Source organism: Xenopus tropicalis, chromosome 3, assembly GCF_000004195.4.
Source record: "Xenopus tropicalis strain Nigerian chromosome 3, UCB_Xtro_10.0, whole genome shotgun sequence".
Classification (NCBI taxonomy): Eukaryota; Metazoa; Chordata; class Amphibia; order Anura; family Pipidae; genus Xenopus; species Xenopus tropicalis.
The window spans coordinates 135,098,629-135,114,802 of record NC_030679.2 but is presented as its reverse complement, the minus strand read 5'-3'; the positions used below and the strand labels follow the sequence as shown (position 1 = coordinate 135,114,802).

The window sequence follows — 16,174 nt, the reverse complement described above, 5'->3', positions numbered from 1 at the left end:
CGTATAGTTTTAGTCTTCTGTTCTGAAGGGAACCCTGGAGCTTTGCCACTTCTGGACCAGGTGGGAGCTCCAGGGTTCTCTCAGCGCCCCCTGTGTCAATTCCCACAGTAGGGCACACATGTTACTCGCACATCAGAGACTTGGTGCAAGGGTGCCTGATTTGCACCAAAGTTCAGCTAGTTTTGACGAATTAGACACAATGGTGGTTAGTGCTGAATGAAATGCATTGCCCCCCTTTCGACCGCAATGACTCTCAAATTCTGGAAGCATGGTGATTGCACTTGTTGACGTACATATGCCCAATAGCGTTTGCTTAGAAATACTACTATATGGGGTCAGTGGGATACTGACAGCAACAGTAAATTATTAGTGCCTGATGTATATACTCAAATACCTAACTTATCACACAATATAATGTCTTTTGTTTTTGTATTTATTTCCTGATATTTATATAGTGCCGACGCATTTCCACAGCAAGATTATATCAGTTTATATCAGTCCCTGCCCCAGTGGAGCTTACAGTCTAAGGTCCCTATCACATTCCCATCAGTCCCTGCCCCAGGGGAGCTTACAATCTAAGGCCCCTATCACATTCCCATCAGTCCCTGCCCCAGTGGAGCTTACAATCTAAGGTCCCTAACACATTCCCATCAGTCCCTGCCCCAGTGGAGCTTACAATCTAAGGCCCCTATCCCATTCCCATCAGTCCCTGCCCCAGTGAGCTTACAATCTAAGGTCCCTATCACATTCCCATCAGTCCCTGCCCCAGTGGAGCTTACAATCTAAGGTCCCTATCACATTCCCATCAGTCCCTGCCCCAGTGAGCTTACAATCTAAGGTCCCTATCACATTCCCATCAGTCCCTGCCCCAGTGAGCTTACAATCTAAGGTCCCTATCACATTCCCATCAGTCCCTGCCCCAGTGGAGCTTACAGTCTAAGGTCTCTATCACATTCCCATCAGTCCCTGCCCCAGTGAGCTTACAATCTAAGGTACCTATCACATTCCCATCAGTCCCTGCCCCAGTGGAGCTTACAGTCTAAGGCCCCTATCACATTCCCATCAGTCACTGCCCCAGTGGAGCTTACAATCTAAGGCCCCTATCACATTCCCATCAGTCCCTGCCCCAGTGGAGCTTACAATCTAAGGTCCCTATCACATTCCCATCAGTCACTGCCCCAGTGGAGCTTACAATCTAAGGCCCCTATCATATTCCCATCAGTCCCTGCCCAAGTGGAGCTTACAATCTAAGGTCCCTATCACATTCCCATCAGTCACTGCCCCAGTGGAGCTTACAATCTAAGGCCCCTATCACATTCCCATCAGTCCCTGCCCCAGTGGAGCTTACAGTCTAAGGTCCCTATCACATTCCCATCAGTCCCTGCCCCAGTGGAGCTTACAGTCTAAGGTCCCTATCACATTCCCATCAGTCACTGCCCCAGTGGAGCTTACAATCTAAGGTCCCTATCCCATTCCCATCAGTCCCTGCCCCAGTGGAGCTTACAGTCTAAGGTCCCTATCACATTCCCATCAGTCACTGCCCCAGTGGAGCTTACAATCTAAGGTCCCTATCACATTCACCCACACTATGGTCAATTTAGTTAGAAGCCAATTAAACCTGCCTGTATGAAAAGTCTAACTTTTTCTCTGTAATGTTTGTACCAAGGGCAAATATCCTTTCCCTAACCCGACCCTGCGTATAAAGAACGTGGGACAAGGCTGAGAACACAGGCAATAGGTTAGCAAAGGGTTTAGCTTAGTACCATTCGTTTCTGCTCTCTCTGCCACTGCTCCCGGAATTCTTTCCTCCATTTTTCAATTTCTGTCTTCTTTGCAGACAGTGGCTGGAAAAAAATGAAAAAGTCCCATTTTTATTTTGACTGTAACAAGACGTATGAATCTCTCCTTCATTCTACTGACCGTGTGTAAAAATACAGAAGTCCTTTACATATTTTGGTTATGAGAAACTAGAAACTGAGGGTGGTAATTAGTAAAAGCCCCTGTAAGCAGGTTACTAGTACAACATAAAAGTAAGGCACAGTAATTTCAAATGGAATACTGTAACTGGTTCCTCTCATTACCTGGTAATATTTCTTCATCTGTAACTGGCCCACCATATCAATAGCAGCGTTTGCCGTGTGGGTTTCATGGTCCATGAGCAAGAGGTAGACTCCTTGTAAAGGCATGGAAGCCTGCGAGAGGCCAAAGAAGACGGGCGATGAGTGGAAACATAATGCAGGGGGTAAAGGAAAGCTTATATTTCTAGGGGCTTTGGTTATGTGATTAGTTACACATGTGACGTGAAAGTTACAGTTGCCATTTCTCTTCCCTTGATGTAGCCTTCACCCCCATGGCCTACATCCCATCAGTATGATTCAGTGGATTCTATTGGATCAATCCAATATTGCCCCCCCCCCCGTATTGTGGAAAGATCCACTCATTTGGTGACCACACCAAAGGAGCGGATCTATAGTGTATGGCAACTTTTATTCTTTCTAATACTGCAGCCTGTCTGTTTTACAAAGTTGCCCATAATGTATTTAATTTGGGCAAATTATCCTGAACAAAATGGTGAACTAAAACACAAGGGATTTAACACATAAAAAGCTATTTATAGAGCGCCAATTATCCAGCATAAATCATAACTGGGGGCCACATGACAATAATATGATGGTCTACGTAGTCCCTAGGTTGTCTGGGTGCCACCAAAATCCCTTGGGCCTCCAGTTGGTCAGCCCTGACTTGAACAACATGTGCAGAAGACTATTAGAGTAAATTTGGAAAAAAAACTGCCTGAAATGTTTCATAGATAACTTTTTGTCTACATCACGTGCTTAGCAGATTCCATATACAGATGCAACTTTCAGCTTCCAGCTACTGCCCCTTTGCAACTAGAATATCATTATACAGCCTAGAACAATAGATTTTCTCAAACTGTTATCTAGAACATAGACAAATGTGGCTAAACTATAGCTTTTCGTGACAATTTTTTTCAACAAAATATTCATGTAGATCTATTATGAACTTCCCCATGTATTCCCTTTCTTCAATCCCCTTGGTATCTGCTTAACTACTTACCTGCTGGGTGAAGATGAGCCTTGTGGACTCGGACAATTTCACGGTGTTCTTAGCCAACTCAATTTCTGGAGAGAGAGGTTAGATATACATTTAGATTAGACTAGAAGTAGAAATTATATTTTTTATAATATACAGTTTGGTCATTTTTCTTATGGGACCAAACTGAAAATGATATCCTTATAAACGGTGCTTAGTGTCATATGACTTACTAAAACTTGTGTATTATTATAATTAAAGTACCCCCTGTTGTAAAATATGAGGATATAAAAAGTCACCTCAGAGTTCCATGACTTCTGTATGAGGGTAGGGTATACAGGTATGGGATCTGTTATCCATTAACCTATTATCCAGAAAGTTCTGAATTACAGAAAGGCCTTCTATAGACTAAGATATAATAACCCCTTATTGGGGGCAGAACAGCCCTATTGGGTTTATTTCATGGTTAAATGATTCCCTTTTCTCTGTAATAATAAAACAGTACCTGTACTTGATCCCAACTAAGATATAATTACCCCTTATTGGAGGCAGAACAGCCCTATTGGGTTTATTTAATGGTTAAATGATTTCCTTTTTCTCTGTAATAATAAAACAGTACCTGTACTTGATCCCAACTAAGATATAATTACCCCTTATTGGGGCAGAACAGCCCTATTGGGTTTATTTAATGGTTAAATGATTCCCTTTTCTCTGTAATAATAAAACAGTACCTGTACTTGATCCCAACTAAGATATAATTACCCCTTATTGGGGCAGAACAGCCCTATTGGGTTTATTTAATGGTTAAATGATTCCCTTTTCTCTGTAATAATAAAACAGTACCTGTACTTGATCCCAACTAAGATATAATTACCCCTTATTGGGGGCAGAACAGCCCTATTGGGTTTATTTCATGTTTAAATTCTTTTTTAGTAGACTTAAGGTGATCCAAATTACGAAACGGTATTATTATTATTATTATTATCAGTTATAGCAATATTATACTTAAATAAAAGCTGTAATATAAAAATATTTACATGAACAAAACTATTTGTATCATTTTGGCACCCAAAATGGAATTTTAAGTGTATTTTATTTTATTTATTTATTTTAGCTTTCAGTTATTTTAAATTGTTTAAATTTTTTTGTTTGCTTTCATTTACAATTTAATGTTATTGCTTTAGTTGGACCATGGTAAATAAATAAAACAGGACAAATTGAGGCTACATCAATTGAGTAAGGATAAAAATAAACATTTTGGGCATTTGTAGACAGGCCTCATAAGGGGAAGTTTAATAGTGAAGACACACAGAGCTACTAGTAGCAGCTACTTGTCACGGCTACTAAACAACAGAAAATCCCCTGCCATAGACAATACTGAGAATTGCCTCTATTAAATCACACATAGAGACAATTATCAGTAAATGATCAGCATTGTCTATTTTAGAAGCCATGACCAGTAGCTGCTAAGTCGCTCTGTGTGTCTTCACTAGTGATGAGCGAATCTGTTCCGTTTTGCTTTGCTGAAAAATTTGCGAATCTTTCAAAAGATCCGCGAAACGGAGAAAATGTTGTGCGGCAAAAAAAATTGTCGCCCGCGGCTATTATTTTGTCGCCTGCAACTATTATTTCATCGCCCGCGGCTATTATTTTGTCGCGCGGCTACACCAGCGACAATTTTTGGACGTGCAGTGAATTTTTACGCAGCAAATTTTTTCATCCATTTCGCGAAACAAGCCGCCAATGGCGAAACGCAGAAATTCACCGCGAATCCATGCCTGGCGAAACATTTTGCCCATCACTAGTCTTCACCCTTAAGAAAAAGATTAGGGTACATGAAAGCTCAGTGCGCTGCTCATAAACCATTTTTATTAATTAAAGGTACTTGTTTCAAAATGGGCTCTTCGCACTTCTGTATAGTTGTGCTCTGTGCTGCTCAGTCCTGCTCTCTTTTCCAAATTGGGCACTGCTGCACCTACTGACGCACGGGAACACTGAAGCAACTGCTGACTAGGTGGTAGCGCCAAGATTTCCTTAGTGCCCAGCATCAATAGGCACAGCAAACTTGTGCGTAAAGGAATGGGGCGCAGATGTCATTCACCAGGCAGGCTTCAAAAATATTTTGTGCAGTTGCGCTCAGTCTGTGATGTTGTGTCCACCACTGGTGGTAGGTGCAGTTGTGTCAAAAGAATCACCCATATGCACTTGCATACGCTAATGAGCCCTATGGTCTTCTTTTTAGGTACCGTAGGGGACATGTGACTTATACATAACTAGTGAGTCCTACCTCTTCTATTCTTTTGCACCATCAGATAATCCACATTTTTTATAGGGGCCACAAACTAAGTGGGGATGCCTATACATTCTGGAGCTCCACAATGGAATGGTGAATAAGTTGGTAAAAAGTGTTGGTCATTTTCATACCATAGTTGAGTCTTTTCTCCATATACCCCAACACCTCCCTGATGTATTTGCACCAACGCTTTGCATAGTTGAGTGCTGACTCCACTCCACCTTCACTGTGCAGCAGGACATCATCAGCTTCCTCAACTGTGAAGAAAGAAAGGCTAAATGACACCACAGAGGATGAAGGGGGCAATGACACTTAGGGGTGAATTTATTAACATTGGAGACATACATCACCAGTGATGTTACCCATAGCAACCAATCAGATCTTTGTTTTTTGTTCTCTAACTTGTAAGTGACCGGTTAAATCTAATTGCTTATTGGTTGCTATGGACAACACCACCAGTGATGTTTGTCTCCTATGTTAATAAATACACCCCTTATTGTTTATTTACTTTCCTTATTACTTTATTCAAAGGAAATAAGAATACAATATTAAGCATAATCCAGAATTAGGCCTCACCTATGTCCCACCAGAACTACAGATGGCCACTAACACAAGGTGTTGCATAGGTAGAGTATGTTTATACACTGGTATAGTTAAGGTTCTGATTGATCTACTGCTAACGAGCACAGCTTCTCAAGGCAAAATAAAAGTAGAGTATCAATTCCAATACACCCCATTGGTTCTCTTCCTTCCCCCAACATTAGAATCACTTTATTTAATACATTATTAAGTCCAATTTCTTATTGTGCATGGGATATTTAGTGCATGTATTTCAATAAAAGTTATCTATGTAGTGTTAAAGTGTAGGCTTTGCAAGGTGCACGTACAATGAGGGGTCTTGACGTGGCACGTGAGCTTACATATTTTGGCAAAAGTGTGGTACTAACACCTCATTTTTTGTAAAAATTATTTTTAAAGGCAAACTAAGCGCTGGCAAACTTTCTTTCTCAGAGTACAGCCTTGTCCTGCCTTAGGCCCCATTGTGACTTAGGGGAGGAGTAGGGGTGGGACCCCAATGGCCTTAGAACTGCTCAGAAAGCACATTATGGGTGTCCAAAAAGGAAGACATTTGCTATTTAATGAATAAAGCCACCCTACCGTGATCAGCTGATGTCCGTGATAGCTCCAACGGTGTGCTGATCTGTGGGAATAAAATAAACCCTTACTCATATTTACACAACAATTGTGACAGGGCTAACAAAAGGCACAATGCCCCAGTCCCCCCCACCAAGGCCTGGGGTAGCAGTAGCTTTTGGGAACAATCTGTACATCCCAGCATGCATAAGGAAAAGCTATTAATAGTAAGGCTGCAGCACCCCTTAATCGCTTGGGATTCCGTCTCCTCCTCTAACCCATTCACCCCATCCCTTAGGAATTGACTATGGCTCTTGGCTATTGAGCATGCTCAGTTCTTCTCAATATAGATTACCAAACACGCCCTCCATGCTGTAGTTATATTCTTGCCCCAATGACAGACTGAGGATGTAGTACAAAAAGTGGAAGGTATTGTAATGCAAAATGGTGACATTAATGAAAGGCAGTGACGGTTGTTGTTTAATCTGCATCCTTCCAGTCACTGTTAAGGTGGCCATACATTATCCAACAAAAGCTGCCAACTTGGTCGCTCCAGACTGACTTGGCAACTTTATTGGCCTGTGCAAGTGGCCCATCAACAGGCCTACCTGACTGATATCTTAGCAAAAATCAGGCAAATATAAATTGGGCAGGTTGGAAAATCCCTTTGGACGAGGATCATGCAGGCTACATCTGACGGGTCTCAAGGAATGAGAGGCCCCAAGGAATGATACGATTGTTGGCCCTAGTGGTTGCCCTCAGTTTTTGGGTGGGGGTCCCCTTTAGACAACACCAGAAGGGCCACGGGCTGCAGAGTCATACTTTATATAAATAATAAGCATAGTAAATTCTATTTTTCCCACTACAGTGACTGGCAGCCCTGTTTTTTCTCACCAGTGACTCCTCTTCCTCATCTGGATGGGATTCCAACTGCTCTGAATCATTCAAGAACATTTCCACCGTCCTGTTCCAAAAACAATTGAAAATATTAACTAAAGTGAAAGCTAAATTGACATCACTCGCCCCACCCCGAGGCCATGCTTAACCGTACTCGTTTCCAAGGCTTATCTCCAGTGCATCCAAATCTCGGAATATTTCACTGAATCTCTTCCGACCCTCCGAGGAGCCACTTGGTGTGCTGGTATCTGAAACTAATAAAGCACATGAGTTACTTTTCAGTGGCTGGAGGAGCTTCACAAAGGGATGAAGCACTGGGTTTGCTATCAGAAAACCACTTCTTCCTCTCTTGGTTGCCAATATGAGTTGGGCAGGTTAAAGAATTTAGTCAGATCATGGTCAGATGCGGTCCCTGATCCGACTTCTCCAGTACCCATCGTTCTAATTCAATCTTTTGTCCCCAGGGCCAAATGACCAAATTAGCCTGGGTTCGCCCGTTGTCACCCACCCGTAGGTGGGGAATATCGGGAGAAGATCTTCTCGCTTGGCGACATCGTCAAGCAAGTGGATCTGAAGGTGTATGGGGACCTTAAGACCATAAGGTACCATGTCAGCAGCTTTTTATCCTTTGTTGGCCAACTTTATCCACTGGTATAATCTACTGGTCTGCTGTCTGAAGGCAAACATCTCATTGGTTGCTATAGGTAAACTTGAGCAAACATGGTGCCTTTGCAAGGGACAGACTGAAAGATAAATTTTGCAAAGGATTTTATAATCATTAATTTCATGATAGAGCTGATCAAATGAACCTATAGATTTTATAGGACGGTTTGATTCAATCAACATTCAACACCGGACTTCCCAGGAAATTGCAGACTACACTGAGATATCGAATATCGAACCCCTTAGTGGGCGCAGGGCAACTTTAAATCTGTGTAAATATTTTTTCCTGATTAAAATGATTAATTTGGATTTCTAGTGATACAGATGGCCATGAACTACCTACGTGGTTTTCTAAGGGTGAAGACACACGGGGCTACTAGTAGCAGCTACTTTTTCAAGGCTACTAAACTCCAGCAAATCCCCTGCCATAGACAATACTGGGAATTGCCTCTGCTAAAACACACATAGAGACAGTTATCAGTAAATGATCGGCATTGTCTGTTTTAGTAACCGCGACAAATAGATGCTACTAGTAGCCCTGTGCATCAGTATGAATGAGACAAACTGATCTGAATCAGACTGATATCTTTTGATGAAATTGCTTCATTTGATAAATATTTAAAAAAATCCTAATGATTTGATTAGAATGGACATTGAACACACTGAAATTGACTTTTCTTTCTAAAGGGTATTTTACACTACAGCTTTTATAATGCACATTTGCTTATTGGGAAATTAGTAGGTAATAGGATATGAGCTAATAACTAAATTAAAGCTCACAAATCATTATTTGCTCATTTACTAAACTGGGCAAAGAGTTGCACCTGGCTGTGTACCATGGCGCCATATAGGGCCCATTGACATCCATATGCATGCCTCTTACCAGCATATTATTATTACTCTAAAGGAGCACGTGGGAGTGCCTGATTGGTTATGTGAGGCAGCAGAAGATAACAAACCAGAGAACATGTGTCAGCATCCTGTAGGGTTGCCACCTGTCTGTTTTTAAACCAGTGGCCCAAGGGCTGTTAGGCTCAAAGTAACTTGTTTCGAACTGTAACACAGAACCTACAAAATCTACCCAGTTAAGGTGGCCATACATGGGCAATTGCAGCTGCCGATATGGGTCCCTTGGACAGATTTGGCAGCTTATCGGCCCGTGTAGGGGCACAAACGACTGGCCTGCCCGACCAATATCTGGCCAGATATCGATTGGGCAGGTTAAAAGAATCAACGAGTCCATGCGGTCCCCGATCCGACTGAATCTATTAACCCGTCCTTAAGAGTCTTTATAATTCGATTGTTTGGCCCCAGGGCCAAATGTCCGAATTAGCCTAAATTCCCCTGATATCGCCCACCCGTAGGTGTATATAGGGAGAAGATCCGCTCACTTGGCGACCTCGCCAACCCACCATGTTATTGTTCCACCCACTGTCTTCGTTTACCCTGTCCCCCATGACATCAATGTCTGGATTTACCAGAGCCAGAAGGTGGCAACCCCAGCTCCAACAATTATCATTCACAGTATGAATTCAGCTTAGCTGTATTCAGGTAATAAATGTATTTATAATGAGCACACAAGTAGAACAATACAGAAGGAAGTGAGTAGTAGAGACTGAGGGTGAAGAGTCCTGAGAAGATTTCCAATCAAACACACGCTGTTGGGCCTATTGACTAGAATGGATCTCAGCAGCTTTAAGCTCCTGCATTCAGTGAGGAACGCCATGAAGCACATACAACAAACAATAAAAAATATCAAAAGGGTCTCTATCTGTGGCAGAAATACCCCAAGTATTTACATTTATTGCAACAATTCTGACCTTCTCCTTCATGGTGTGGCTAATGGATCTAGAGCTCACATTCTCTAGAACAGTGGGAGTTTTGTTTCAGGTTGAGCACCCCTTGAAGGTCCAACCTTGGATCAGGGCCCCAATTAGCTTATTAACTGATGTTTACCCCAAATCTCACCCTAACCTTCAAGCTGGGCTTTCAGGTGTCTGTAGGAAAGCAAATGGCAAAAGTTCACAAATTCAGGCTAAACCCCCATGTCACTGCTCCAGGCCCCTCTGGGGGCTGTCCCACAGTTTGAGAACCACTGCCATAGAATTCCCTGGTACAATCTGGAATCAGTAACCCGTTCATGTACATATGACTATGAAGATTGTCATTCATCCAGGTCATGGTATATCTAGTATATATACAGTGGTGTGAAAAACTATTTGCCCCCTTCCTGATTTCTTATTCTTTTGCATGTTTGTGACACTTAAATGTTTCTGCTCATCAAAAACGTTAACTATTAGTCAAAGATAACATAATTGAACACAAAATGCAGTTTTTAAATGAAGGTTTACGTTATTAAGGGAGAAAAAAAACTCCAAATCTACATGGCCCTGTGTGAAAAAGTGATTGCCCACCTTGTTAAAAAATAACTTAACTGTGGTTTATCACACCTGAGTTCAATTTCTGTAGTCACCCCCAGGTCTGATTACTGCCACACCTGTTTCAATCAAGAAATCACTTAAATAGGAGCTACCTGACACAGAGAAGTAGACCAAAAGCACCTCAAAAGCTAGACATCATGCCAAGATCCAAAGAAATTCAGGAACAAATGAGAACTAAAGTAATTGAGATCTATCAGTCTGGTAAAGGTTATAAAGCCATTTCTAAAGCTTTGGGACTCCAGCGAACCACAGTGAGAGCCATTATCCACAAATGGCAAAAACATGGAACAGTGGTGAACCTTCCCAGGAGTGGCCGGCCGACCAAAATTACCCCAAGAGCGCAGAGACAACTCATCCGAGAGGCCACAAAAGACCCCAGGACAACATCTAAAGAACTGCAGGCCTCACTTGCCTCAATTAAGGTCAGTGTTCACGACTCCACCATAAGAAAGAGACTGGGCAAAAACGGCCTGCATGGCAGATTTCCAAGGCACAAACCACTTTTAAGCAAAAAGAACATTATGGCTCGTCTCAATTTTGCTAAAAAACATCTCAATGATTGCCAAGACTTTTGAGAAAATACCTTGTGGACCGACGAGACAAAAGTTGAACTTTTTGGAAGGTGCGTGTCCCGTTACATCTGGTGAAAAAGTAACACAGCATTTCAGAAAAAGAACATCATACCAACAGTAAAATATGGTGGTGGTAGTGTGATGGTCTGGGGTTGTTTTGCTGCTTCAGGACCTGGAAGGCTTGCTGTGATAGATGGAACCATGAATTCTACTGTCTACCAAAAAATCCTGAAGGAGAATGTCCGGCCATCTGTTCGTCAACTCAAGCTGAAGCGATCTTGGGTGCTGCAGCAGGACAATGACCCAAAACACACCAGCAAATCCACCTCTGAATGGCTGAAGAAAAACAAAATGAAGACTTTGGAGTGGCCTAGTCAAAGTCCTGACCTGAATCCTATTGAGATGTTGTGGCATGACCTTAAAAAGGCAGTTCATGCTAGAAAACCCTCAAATAAAGCTGAATTACAACAATTCTGCAAAGATGAGTGGGCCAAAATTCCTCCAGAGCGCTGTAAAAGACTCGTTGCAAGTTATCGCAATTACTTTTTCACACATGGCCATGTAGGTTTGGATTTTTTTTCTCCCTAAATAATAAAAACCCTCATTCAAAAACTGCATTTTGTGTTTACTTGTGTTATCTTTGACTAATAGTTAAATGTGTTTGATGATCAGAAACATTTTGTGTGACAAACATGCAAAAGAATAAGAAATCAGGACAAATAGTTTTTCACACCACTGTAAATCTAAAGCAACTGGACTAATCATTGAAGACGTTTCATTAATCCAAGCAGCTTCTTCAGTTCAACTGACTGGTATGGGAAGCCCTCAGCATATATACTCTTCCACTAATCCAATCACAATGGCACTTTGTAACTCTTCAGAGAGGTGACATCTGAAACTCACAGAGGTGTGAATGCTGTGGGGTTACTTTGAAAGGATTACCAAAGTATCATGCAACTCATCGAAACAGGTGTGACTTGTTAGAGTTGCATGAATGGATGTGTGAAGAGTTCTGAAACTGCCGGGGTACAGATGTTAGAACAGCATTGTATGTAGCAGACAGATGGTGTCGAAGGCCCTCGTCTCTGTTTAGGGATGGTTTCTCCACTTTAACGTGAATGGCCTCTTTTACACCTCTTTCAAACCAGCGGTCTTCTTTGTCCAAAATTTGGACATTACTATTTTCAAAGGAGTGTCCCTTGTCTTTTAGGTGTAGAAATACAGCAGAGTCCTGTCCTGTCGAGTTTGCCTGCCTATGCTGAGCCATTCGCTTGGAGAGCAGTTGCTTTGTCTCCCCAATGTAAAGGTCTGTGCACTCCTCGCTACACTGGGCTGCCTATACAACATTGCTTTGTTTTTCCTTATGTGTTGGATCCTTTGGGTGTACAAGTTTTTGTCTCAGTGTATTGCTAGGTTTGAAAAACACAGGGATGTGGTGTTTGTTGAAAATTCTCCTGAGTTTCTCCGACACTCCTACATTCATGTACAATTACTTTAGTGCTTAATGATTGGGATTATTTTCACTGAATGCTAAATGTTGTTTCTCTAAACATGCCAAAAGCCTCAATTCCCATCTGAAATTCAACTTAAATCTAGCTGATTCTTCTTCTGTTTTTGAAGGAAAGGGACTGGGAAAATGCTCCGAGATGCCGGATCAGATTTAGTGCTAGACTGAATACAGAGAATACTATATAATACAGGTACTTTTTCTCTTAGCTGTAATATTTGGTATATGCTTGCAAAAATGAATGGAATGCATTGATGTGAACTCTGAGTGGGTTACACAGAGATATATGGTCATTCACACACTCTAGTAAAAAGAGACTCAGAACCTAAACAGTTCCCTAGAGATTCCCAAAGCCCAGTGCACATAAAGCTTCATGGAGATATCAATTTATCTAATTTCCATTCACCAAATCATTTGACAGAAGCCGTCCCTCAATATATACAAATACATCACTTTCTACAAAGTATATTTACTCGTCTTTGTCTCTTCTTCCCTACAGTAACAATAATACCATTGTTTTCTCTCCCGTGTCTCATTACAATATGTTCAACCCCCGATTTCCTTTAATACAGTGATCCCCAACCAGTGACTCAGTAACAACATGTTACTCACCAACCCCCTGAACGTTGCTCCCAGCTGCCTCAAAGCAGGTGCTTATTTTTTAATTCTCGGCTTGGAGGCGAGTTTCGGTTGCATTAAAACCTGGTGTATTGAAGAACAGAACTTCCCGTGGGCCGTCACTCCATATAGGGGCTACCAAATAGCCGATAACAGCCCTTTTTTTGGCACCCCAGGAACATTTTTGATGCAACAACTAGGAGCAGGGTCAGACTGGGATGGAGGGTCACTAGTGGGCCCCAGCCCAGAACCGATCCCTGCTGGACGATCCTGGGCCCGCAGGTCCCCCTCGCCCGACATGCCTAAGTATGCACGCTTGCGGCAGAGGGTTGGGTGGCGGGGGCTGGGGGGTGTGGGGATCATGAGGGGGTCCCTTGGGTGAGTGTGAGACCCCTGTGGTGGCAGCCCCGCAGGTTGCTTAGAATTTTCCTTTATTAGGCAAAACATTATTTTTGGGGTTGACGTGCCCTTTAGCAGAATAAGTACAACCTCCCTGGAAAACAGATAACTTCACCTCTTCATTCATTATTTGCTCTCTGCCGTTACTGTATATTAACACTTTTTTCCCATCATCCCCTTCCATCTTTGTACTTCTACACCAGGGATCCCCAACCAGTGGCTCCGCAGCAACATGTTGCTCCCCAACCCCTTGGGTAATGCTCCCAGTGGCCTCAAAGCAGGTGAATTCTTGGCTTGGAGGCAAGTTTTGTTTGTATAACAACTAGGGGTACTGCCAAACAGAGCCTCCTGTAGGCTGCCAGTCCCCATAGGGGCTACCAAATAGCCAATCACAGCCTTTATTTGGTACCCCCAGGCAGCTTTTCCTGATTATGATGCTCCCCAACTGTTTTCACATATGAATGTGGCTCACAGGTAAAAAGGTTGGTCTACACCCTTCCTAGCCTCTATCAATATTAATTCCATCATCCCAATCAACAATTGGGATAGAAAGTAAATAGAAAGTAGAGAAACAATATTCTGCATTTTAGAGAGATCTATTTTTAAAGAGATGACCATTTAATACATGGAAATTGCACACAATTTACTCATTCATTTACTAGACCTGTTTCACCACTGCTATGTGCTAGATACTACAGCCTAGAACCTACACCTAAAGGTATACGGTCTGTAAGTCATAATTTTGACTTACAGACGTAGTTCCAGTGCCCATTAGAGCTCTTCCAACCTTGCAACTATTTCATTCAATTCCCTCCTAAAGGATGGGAGTCTGTCCAATCAGACTCTTGTGTAGTGATATGAACCAAGTCAGAGATGAGAACTTTGCCCACCAAGGAGCCTCATACATTTGTGTTCTAGGTCATCATATTCTATCACTCCAAATAGGTTGGCATGAGAGCATGGAACAGATCATTATTTTAGACATTTTTATAATTACGAATTATCTTCCAGTAGTAAGTCCAAAAATTTCATCTCTACTGAAAGTTTCCAGAAGCAGCTAACTTTCCCCCAAAAAGTATAAACGTTACATTGCTGATGTTAAAAACCCTCCCATGTCTGCAAAGTCTTTTAGATGAACTTACTGGCCTTGGGCAGCTCTGGGGGGCCTGGTTGGGGGGTTGAGCCGGAACGGTCCGTGGTCAGAAAAAGATTCCATAAACCAGCTCTGGGGGAATGATGTCTATTTACATCTCCCTTTAGGAGAGACGAGAAACAATGTGAATGATGTATAAGAATGATGAGCCTTCTCTATAAACATGCTGTATAGCAAGTCATCTCTTTATAACGTATAATAATAATGCCAATACAAACACACATATCCAAGCAATAGAAACAGCTACATGATGGATACAGCCGTCACTACACTTACAAAGCTGTGTCTGGGGAGCAATTAGGGAGAGGCCACTGCTTGCAAGAGCTGACAATCTAAAAGCTGTATGGGTGTGGGTACTGACGGATGTGACAATGGGCACTGAGGCTATTTTATATTGGGTACCAGGGACTTTTCTGTTTGCTATGACTACCTTTCCTCCCTCTAAGGACAACAAAGGGCAACGTGAGACTGTCACTCCCACAGTAGGAGCAGAATTTTGTGCAACACTAAATACAAATCAGTCGCTCTGCCTTGTTGCTTTTGGAAACAGGATGTGGTTAAACATCACTTAGTTACACAGTCAGAATTCAGCACAATGTGTACAGCACTTTTAGCTTAGATCTTACTGCTTCCCTGGGTATAACCCATCTGTGCTCAGTGTACAACACTTATACAACTGGCAAAAAGCAAGTCATATACATACAACATTGCTCTGTATAAATATATTGTATATAGTGTAATACAATACTTCCTATTCAGACAATGGCCATTGTTAAAGAAGTGGTTCACCTCCAGGTTAACTTTTAGTTATGGAATGGCCTATTCTTAGCAGCTTTTCTATTAGTCTTCATTTTTTTATTTTGTATGCTTTTTTAATGATTTGCCTTCCTCTTCTGACTCTCTCCAGGTTTCAAATAGGGGTCACTGACCCCGGCAGCCAAAAAACTATTACTCTGTGAGGCTACAGTTGTTTTGTTATTGTTACTTTTTCTATTTAGGCCCTCCCCTATTCATATTCTTGTCTTTCTTTCAAATCGCTGCCTGGTTGCTACATTAAATCGAACCCTAGCAACCAAACAGCTGCTGAAATTCCAAACTGGGGAGCTGCTGAACAAAATACTAATAATACAAAATAAAGACCAATTGCAAATTGTCTCAGAATAGCATTCTCTATGTCATACTAAAAGTTATTGTAAAGGTGAATAACCCCTTTAAAGAAGAAGGAAAGGTAAAAACTAAGTAAGCTTTATCAGAAAGGTCTGTGTAAATACAGCCATAAGCACTCACAGAAACGCTGCACTGAGTCCTCTGTCAAAAGATTTCTTGTGTCTGTTTTCCTCTGCCAGAGACACGTAGCTCTCTGCTCTCTCCCCTCTCCTGCTCCCCCCTCCCTCAAGAATGCTAAGAACTCACTCCCCCCCCCTTAGGAATGTGGAGCTGAGC

The 16,174-nt window shown here is 42.1% G+C and overlaps 1 protein-coding gene across 5 annotated transcripts in view; it reads right to left on the bottom strand.

Annotated features, from left to right (window-relative positions):
- The window catches only part of gmip (GEM interacting protein), a 42,094-nt gene that overhangs the window by 14,684 nt on the left and 11,236 nt on the right, over positions 1–16,174 (bottom strand). For all 5 annotated transcript variants that reach the window (XM_031897828.1, XM_031897826.1, XM_031897827.1 and 2 more), the window contains 7 exons: positions 7,533–7,632; positions 7,376–7,445; positions 6,506–6,548; positions 5,479–5,604; positions 3,079–3,143; positions 2,082–2,192; positions 1,764–1,844 (listed from right to left, as the gene is read on the bottom strand). In XM_031897828.1, coding sequence (XP_031753688.1) covers positions 1,764–1,844; positions 2,082–2,192; positions 3,079–3,143; positions 5,479–5,604; positions 6,506–6,548; positions 7,376–7,445; positions 7,533–7,632 — 596 coding nt within the window. The remainder of the gene's footprint in view (positions 1–1,763; positions 1,845–2,081; positions 2,193–3,078; positions 3,144–5,478; positions 5,605–6,505; positions 6,549–7,375; positions 7,446–7,532; positions 7,633–16,174) is intronic.